This window comes from Daphnia magna, linkage group LG1, assembly GCF_020631705.1.
Source record: "Daphnia magna isolate NIES linkage group LG1, ASM2063170v1.1, whole genome shotgun sequence".
NCBI lineage: Eukaryota > Metazoa > Arthropoda > Branchiopoda > Diplostraca > Daphniidae > Daphnia > Daphnia magna.
The window spans coordinates 898739-907811 of record NC_059182.1 but is presented as its reverse complement, the minus strand read 5'-3'; the positions used below and the strand labels follow the sequence as shown (position 1 = coordinate 907811).

At 40.9% G+C, this 9073-nt stretch overlaps 2 protein-coding genes across 2 annotated transcripts; both read right to left on the bottom strand.

Moving 5' to 3' along the window:
* Nucleotides 1-428: 428 nt before the first annotated feature.
* LOC116919898 (cilia- and flagella-associated protein 251) lies at nucleotides 429-1811 on the bottom strand. Its single transcript, XM_032925959.2, has 2 exons — nucleotides 1661-1811; nucleotides 429-1596 (listed from the first exon to the last, which is right to left on the bottom strand). The coding sequence occupies exons 1-2, from the start codon at nucleotides 1682-1684 to the stop codon at nucleotides 565-567; spliced, it is 1056 nt and encodes a 351-aa protein (XP_032781850.2). The 5' UTR covers nucleotides 1685-1811; the 3' UTR covers nucleotides 429-564.
* Nucleotides 1812-6365: 4554 nt separating this feature from the next.
* Nucleotides 6366-7124, bottom strand: LOC123476792 (glutamic acid-rich protein-like; the record flags this gene model as incomplete). The annotated part of the gene is made up of 2 exons (XM_045179501.1): nucleotides 7026-7124; nucleotides 6366-6827 (listed from the first exon to the last, which is right to left on the bottom strand). Coding segments are annotated over exons 1-2 (561 nt in total), but the record flags the coding sequence as incomplete, so codon positions are not given.
* Nucleotides 7125-9073: the final 1949 nt, after the last annotated feature.

The window sequence follows — 9073 nt, the reverse complement described above, 5'->3', positions numbered from 1 at the left end:
ATGGCACAAAAAAAACCACCGCCCCTGTAGCCACCCCAGAACACTGAAGGCCAAATTGACGCAATAAGCTAACCAGTGCCACCCAATTGTTTCGCAAACAACAATAAGAAAACACGAACAAAAGAACCAAAAGCCAGGAAACGTGCATTGAATCAGTCACTAGAATTCTTTCTTCAAGGTTGACAAAAAATAGAAGAACATCACAAAGAGCAACCGCCATTCAAGATCGCGAAGGATAAACCATCGTGATATCACCACCAATTTAAAAGGGGCGACTGCTGGGCGTCAACAGCGGATAATAATGCACGAGCACATTGAAAGAAACACAACGCGAAATCCTTTGTCTTCTGTCAAATTAAACACTGGCCTTGCTAATTAGTCAAGGGCTAATTTTACACGAGAAACGGAGAGCTGCAGAGCTAATTTCGTTCATGTTTTAAGCTCAAAAGAATTTTATTTTAAAAAATTGGAAGACAAGTGACATACAGTTTTCAAGCATGTAAATTCATAGAACTCTATATCTAAATAAACTTTTAAGTGTTTTGTTTTTTCAATGGCGGCTTGCTACAATTTCGCCCATAATTCCGCCTCTATTTCTTGTTCCAGTAATTTTTTAGCTTCGGCGTTGTGCAGACATTTACCGTATTTGCATACGTACGTTGTGGATGACCCTCCCAGACTTTTGGTAGGGCCGTTTTCTGTTATTTTGGGCGCGTCAGTCAGCATCTCTTCAACGATGGATTCTGTTTGTGATTGTGTCGTTATTTCCACAATCAAAGCCAAGCTAGATTCTTGACTAGGAGATTCCGTAGTTGGTGAATCTGTTGTCAGAGTTTCTTCCTCTATCTCGGATTCTTCTGTCACGGATTCCTCCTGCTCGTGTTCTGCCTCTTCCTCAGCTTCTGCTTCTTTCTCCGATTCACTCGCCACCTGTTCAGATTTTTTACTTTGCGATTCTTCTTCTTTCGGGGATTCTACGGAGGATGTCTTTTGTTCCGTTTTGGAACTCACTTCAGACTTTGCTTCTTTCAGACATTCTTTCTGGGGTTGCTCAGCTGATGGCTCTTCTTTTTTAACCACGTCTGCGACGCCGTCTGATTTCTTCTTCTCATTTTCTGTTTCCACTTGGAGTTTATCTTTAGCATCGTTCAAACGTTCGCTTTCCGTGTCTTCCCCTTTTTTGGATTCTGTTTGACTCACCTTTTCTCTGTCCTTCTGCTCCGATCGTTCTTCGTTTTTCGAACTGTCAGCAGTTGATTTCTTCATTTCTTTTTTGCCGAATTTCGATCCCTCTTTCGCTTCCTCCTCCATTTCTTCTTCAAGTTCTTCCTCTTCTTCTTCTTCCTCCGACGATTCGTCAAAAGCTGACCACGACGCTGGTTTGATCATACGCTGGAACGGACTGTTAAACGGAGACACCATTTGGTAGTAGACGAACGATGGCATCATCATCATCGTTGGGACGGCAGACACGTCGTCCATCGAACCGATCAAATGGTGGAAACCAGCGAATGGCGAAGAAGATCGACGTGCTGGAACAGGCTTAGCTTCCGTCAAGCGGATGGCAGCCATCAGGGTAGACGCACCTACCAAAAACTTGGCAATAAAAGGGTCATGATGAATATATTATAGGGACAATAGGTGCGAATTGCCAACTAACCAGAAGAAGATGATAATGAGCCATCACGTGGATCCAAATGTTTTAACGATTTTCTCTCTATTCTACTGCTGCCTGTCGTCGAGACGGACGCTGACGTTGGAATGAATAACACTACAGCGAAAGACGTTTCCGTATATAAACCTTTTAGCGAAGAGGGCAAAAAAATAACCAAACACAAAGTTGAACTTTCCAAATCCTTGGAAACAAGAAAATCCTCTCCCCCATCATCTTTGCCCATGTGGCAGGCTGTTTTGCGTATTGATAATATGTGCAACAACACAAATTTGATTATTTCTTTTTTAAACCGGTCGGTATTGTATATCTACGCACGTATTGTTTTATTCCCTTTATAGTTCAAAATGGTGTCATTCATTGATACGTGGACGTCAAACAGCAATGCGCCAGTGCCGTGCGTCTTACCTTGACGCTCGCACATTCGAAATTTGTCACTCCGACATGTGTGTGATTGATGAACGTTATGCCCTTCTTGCATTGATTATTTAATTCCTCGTATAGTATATCAAACTAAAGTGCTGTTCATTAGGCAAAGATAAACTGAAAGAAGAGGGGGGTGCTATAGTTTTTTTTTTTTGAGGGGAAAAAATCATTTTGATTAGATTTGAAAATATATATTTCTTTATAATAAGAGACCTGTATATGGATGCATATCGTATGTGTTTGTGATTAGACGGGAAATCCGACCGGTTTTTTTTTTTTGTTGTCGTGACCCTCAACAAAGGGACACATATGCTGGGCTGGGCCGTGATTGAGGCTGTGATATATGAAAAACAAAAAGAGAGAGAACGACGTCAAAAGATAAGTTTCAAGGATTTCGAAAGTTTCGCTTACATTTGTATGACGATGATTACGATGAAATGCAAAACGGAAGCTGATTCACTCCTGTGTAAAAACTCCCCTTTTTTTTTGTTAAGAAATTTAACGAAAACTCACACAATTGACATGTTTCCAGGTAAAAATTGTATTAGAGTATATAGATGTAGCCCCGTTTATCGCGAATGGGGGGCCCGTGCTGATCATCAGTTTGCCTCGAAAATGTCGATATAAATATATAAATACGACGCATTATAAATAGGACCCATTATTTCCAGCACGCTTTATATACAAGAGGTCACCCATATCGTTTATATAACCTAAATGCTTTTTTATTTGTCCACCAACAAAAGAGCGCAGACATGCCTGCCCCCTTTTTTTTTTTTCCTTTTTTCTTTTTGTCCAATACGGGTGGACATTCTTCTAGATGATGTGGCATAGTCCTTGATCTATTTTTATTCTAAACAATCTCGATTTACTCCTGCCAGCACCTCATATTTTGAAGATATGTCAGATTCCTTCCAAACGAAAACGGAATGGGATCAAATCAACGAAACCTTATAAATATTATAATGGGAATAACATAACATTCGAAACTTGTGTCAAGGGTATATGAATCAATATTTTATTGGGATGAAAAGAATGGTTGAAGAAGGTCCTCAAAAACGATTCCGTGAAACGTATGCACCACATAATTAAAAAGCAATCCAAAAATCACTGCGTGCCTTTTTCAAACTGCGTATATAGAATTCGATAGAACAATATCGATTTACATGTTCGCCTTCCTACGAAAAATCCTTGAATGCCAAAGTGTTTCTTTTGATCAATTCAATTTTATCGCAGTCTTTCTATAGCACGACTTTCAACATTTTTTACCCCAAACAATTGCGGACAGCATCTGTCTATTATCATTAGCGTCAACGTATATACATGCCGTTATACAGCTACAACATATAAGGTGACATTGGAAAATAAATGCATCCAAAAACACGTTAACGTTAACCTTGAACTTGATTCCATTTAAAACGACACCTTAATCAACTCGTCTCATGCGTGTTAAAATATTTAAAAAAAACCAAACTCACGGTGACCCTGTGAGTCGGCCGAAAATTGTTATAGTCACCTCATTCACCTTTTATGTCTCAAGGTGTATATTTGAAACGATATCCTGTTCAAATGTTGCTGTACATTTTCTTATCGATTTTTCTTGCTATTTCTTGTACATACTTGTGTAAGGTATATCCATTTATTTTTCTAAAAAAAGAAAAAGAATCACGGCGAATGGTTGAACCGGTTTTTTTCCTTTTCTTTTCTTTTCGGACATTCGTCGAAACGCGCTGCAACAAGGTTTCCTCTTTTACACCCGTCTGTTCAACAATTCGAGGTTGTGTGTATACTATTGAAAGTAGTTCGGCCCACAACAAATGGCTTCTATATACAACCAGGAAAACTGTCAAGATCTTCCAGCGCTAGATTATATTTTCAAAAGAATAGTGTGAAGGCTACGAACCCATCGAAAATGCACCAGCACACCTTACGGCAGTCCTTTACGTCTAATGCCTTTTTTTTTTCTTCCCTTAAAAACGGCATTGAAAAGTCTGCCTAAACTGTTCGAGGAACCGCCCTGCTCCTGACATTTTTGTTATAGCTGTTCTGTACACTTTCTAATATATAATGCAGGCCCGGACAATGAGCTGTGTATACACACAAGAGGTTCGTCTACAGAATATTTTGGATAATAAAAAGAATGAGTGTTATATTACCTGTGTAATAGAGGGCAACTATAAAGCGTATAGATAGCTTCCTGGAAATTTGCATACATCATGAATGTGGCTATACGGATGTAATGCCACCAACAGTTGGTGATTGCGCTGGTCGGTCAAAACAGATTATATACATAGAGTTAGTCATAAAGAGAGGGATGTTTTCTTAATCGACCGTAGCTCTGGCCGTTTGTATGTACAGCACGACCAAGGACAAATGATCTGTGATCGCGAAGCAGAACAATCGGCGGTGAAACCAGTGAACCGATGCCATCAGCAACATTCCCATTTAATTGAATACAGCCAAGGCATCAATTCAAAAATTTGCTGAATGGCACTTGGGTTTTATCTTGGCCAAAGTGTGTCGTCAAAAGACATCATTGAAGATGTTGTGACGTCAAAAGGGGACATTTTTGGGTTGGGTGCCGGGAGAAAACGACGTATATAGAATACGTACAGTATATACGTATAGGTTATATACGAATAATCACGTCTGCTGTCTTCTAGGTCGTTGTTTTTGTAATGCTCAGATTCTTCGTTCAAGGTTATAGCGCACAAAGAGTGCAGGTGATGGAGGCTATCTACACAATTGTCTTTATACTTTTGTAGTATACTGATGTATACGATCCCAAATGAACTGGCAATGTTATCTGGACCGTGACATCCTGTTCAATAGTCGATTATAGGCTGCCAATCGTGATGGCAACGCTGTCTTTGTTCACCTTTTGTGAAGAACATTTGTCACCCCTAGATCGACACGAATAACTCACACACCAAAAATGGAAACTTGATATATAAACCGACTTGTTTATTTGCTTTGACTACAAAATAAAATGGGCCTTTCGAGCATTTACATCACTCCTATTTGTTCTTACTCGCGTGTAAGTGTGCAGAATTATAGACATGAGTCATTTACAATATCATTATAGATGGAAAGATCGGGGAAACATTCAGAGCCGTTATACAATCGCGCAATTTAGTCCTAAAGGAAAACGGGAATTCGAATGTGTCGACAAGAAAACGAATTATTTCGAATGGTAATTGACCTTGCAGTTAACCATTTTTCTGTTCTCATCGCTCTATACGTTTTCTCGTGGCTTGCGGTGGTTTAGGTGCGGAATGCGGGTGGCGCTGCGGAGCGGAAAAAGTGCAGGCCGTTGCCTGCTGAATAATCGGCCGGTTGGTTGAAGGTGCTGGGCGCAAAGAAATCGACGACGTCATCCCAATCACCTAATTGCGTTCCGCCTGGCGTTACCATCGCGGATGGCTTCTGCATGGCCGATTGATTCACTTCGGCCGCCACGTGTTTTTCCGGTGCGCTATGTTCGGGTTTTGCCTGCACCGCCGAGAAAAACGAGTGTTGAGGTTGCACTTTGGCGATGGACGACGCCGCAGGGCTGTTGCTCTTCGATTGGAATTCCGGCAAGGATTTCAGCCAGGCGTTGAATAGCGCATTGATCGGTGCACGTGTTCCGGTCGGTTGTCGGATGCTAGCGGCCGGCGGCGGGGTACTATTAGTCATTGGAATGGATTGCATCCCTGATGCAGGTTCAATGGTGGATGATGAAGTCTTGTCGTCGATCAGATTGGATAATGGGTAGATTGCGGATGTGTCGAATAAAAGCTGATTTCCTTTCGTCTTGGACTCGAATGTCTCGTGCAGGCGTTTCATTTCAGAGAAAATGTCCATTGAGTCGGTCATGAGTTGCGTTCCGGCTGGTGTTAGGACGGCAGGCAATTGGTTAGGTTGCATCACATTGGGAGAATCAGCTTCTTCTTCTTCTTCTCTTTTTCGACTTCTTCTTCTTCTTCTTTCTCTTTTATTTCTTCTTTGTCGACTTCATTCTCCTTTTCTTTTTCCTCCTCTTCTTCTTCTTCATTATCTTCGTCTTTTTTCTCTTTTACTTCTTCATTTTCGACTTCATTCTCCTTATCTTCTTCGTTTTCAACTTCATTCTCCTTTTCTCCTTCTTCACCTTCTTCTTCACCTTCTTCTTTATCTTTATCTTTTTCTTCTTCACCTTCTTCTTTTCTTTTTCTTCTTCACCTTCTTCTTTATCCTTTTCTTTTTCTTCTTCACCTTCTTCTTTATCTTTTTCTTCTTCTTCTTCACCTTCTTCTTTATCTTTTTCTTTTTCTTCTTCACCTTCTTCTTTATCTTTTTCTTCTTCTTCTTCCTCTTCTTCCTCCTCTTCCTCTTCATCCTCCTCTTCCTCTTCATCCTCTTCTTCCTCCTCTTCCTCTTCATCCTCCTCTTCCTCTTCATCCTCTTCTTCCTCTTCATCCTCTTCTTCCTCCTCATCCTCTTCCTCCTCTTCCTCATCATCCTCTTCTTCCTCCTCTTCCTCTTCAGATGCTTCTTCTTCTTCGGATCCACCGTTCTCTTTTGAAGACTCTTCAGAGGATTCATCCGACGAATCAGCGGACGAAACACCTGTTTTTTCCCCTTCAGATTCTTCCGACGATTCTTCCGAATGAACTGCTATCTTCCGAAGATTCTTCCGATGAACTGCTATCTTCCGAAGATTCTTCCGATGAACTGCTATCTTCCGAAGATTCCTTCCGATGAACTGCTATCTTCCGATGAATCTTCCGAAGATTTCTTTTGAGCCACTTTCGATATCTTCTTGGACCAATCGAAACCAAACATTTCTGGCACTTCTCCAGCAAAAATGGCAGTCGATCCAATCGACGCTTCTTTCTTCACCTCATCAACCACGTTCGACACCTTCCCCAGCGTCGCAACGTCCGGAAACGTTGGACTTGGTCACCGTCGCCGGCGTCGACACGACAGTCTTGTTCTGCTCACCTGGCGCCGTCCGGTCTTTGAAGAAAGTCAGACGGTAGGGTCCCGTTTTGTGGCCGGCCATCTTCACCGTATCGGCCGCTGCATTCGTGATGGCCGCTGCCGTTGATCTGAAAACTGGTATCGCCTCTATGATCGGACTGGCTGTTAGCGCAAACACGAACAAAAGGCCCAATACTTTTGAGAGCAGCTGCAGCACATAATTAACATAGAAAGAAAAAAAAGAGAAACAAACAAGAAATGCAGATGAAACGAACGTGATGTTTTGAACGATTGAAAATGAAAATGGCCATTTCTTTTTGTAAGGAGATTTTGGTTATTGATGTGTTGCTGTAATGGCATTAACTGTGTATATACCATGATGGGGCTTTGGGAGACACGGTTACGTCCGCTTTTTTTTCTGCGTCTCTAAAACTCCCGAAGGAAACCGCAACAGAAGAACGATTGATCTCGTTTCCGTGCTATGCTCACACTTTTATAAGTTGCAGCACTGCCTGGTCTGCTGCCTGTCACGGAGGGCTTAGGGTGGGCCGTTTGGACAACTAGAGTAAAAATGTGGATCGAAAATGTCCTTGATGGACCTTTCTCTCATTTTTTTGCGCTAGTCCATGCTCTGCTATGGTCGAATATGTACCCACCTTGGGTATTGTATTATCGTTGAAAAAGAAAAAAGAAAAACTGCTTGGCCCACCCCGTCCAATGGCGACTGTTCTATAGACAATTATTTTTAAAAATAAACAAGAAAAAAACCCCCTTGTCGGGGGTTCTGTACTCCCGGAAATCTTTCTGGAATCGCCCACTTTTTCTTTCAGTTTTTCTTGTTAAACAATTTTTTGTTTTGATTTATTTATTTTTTATTTAAATAAAAATTTCTTGAATTCCTTGCTTGTTAAACTACGTGACATTACCGACGTTCTTGTCAGTTACAGACTTTTTTGCAATGATCGATGATGATTGGTTAAACTGAGGGCCTTTACAAGTTTTGTTATCCCGCTGTTCAGATGGAACATATTTATCTAATCGATTGAACGAGTTTCCCTCACTCGTGTGAGAGAAAAAACAAGAAAAAAACTCGTGATGTTCCAATCACGACGATATTCAAGTTCAAGGTATTTCTCCCACCGCAGTGGGAATCGTTCGTCCGTACAGGAGATATGGGACACGCACCTGTACGCACGTACTTGAAATGGCAAAACTAATACAGGCTATATACAATAAGCAAAGTCTTTGTAAACGAACACAATCAACAATCCGAAGACATTCATTTCTTGTCAAGTGCTATGATAGCTTGTTTAGCTGTCGGAGAATGAATCATGCGGGAAGTATATGCACGCATGTTGAGGAAGAATAAGAACGTGCTGGTCATCGTGAAAACAATCGACAATCAAACAGAAATTCGACACACACAAAAAGGAATTAAACGTTATTAAGTAGCACTTTCGAGTGTTGAGGCCTTGAAGAACAATCAACGCATATATTCACGTAACGTATTGTATATACATCGGTATACGAATAACATCATCTTTCGTGTAATCAACTTGCCTTGGCGTACGTGTATATAAAAATATGTTCACGTCATTATAGCCGGACCCCGCCATGCTAATTAAACTACGAAATGTGTTTAGATACCTGCCGGCTAAGAGCACCTGACCAACCAGCTGATGAAACCATTTTTGATGAAAAAGAAAGAACAAAACAACAAAAATGATCGTATAAATTCCGGACATGCCATCGCCTTTATTTTTCCTGGACGTGTCACACCCAATGTCATGGCCGTTTGATTGTTAGGCAAGCAAGGAAACAATACATCATTGCTCTTGCCTTTTCTCCCTGCTCAAAAAAGAAAAGAAAATCCAAACTTTCAATGTCGCGTTTATTAGACTCTGTTTTAGTAAGTTTATGGTAAGCTCCTCATTTCGCAACGTTTTTATTGGTAAGGCGAAATTTTTCAAACTAATTTGAAAGAAAAGGCGGGGCACAATCCATTTTAGTGAGACCAACAAAAAAAAATAA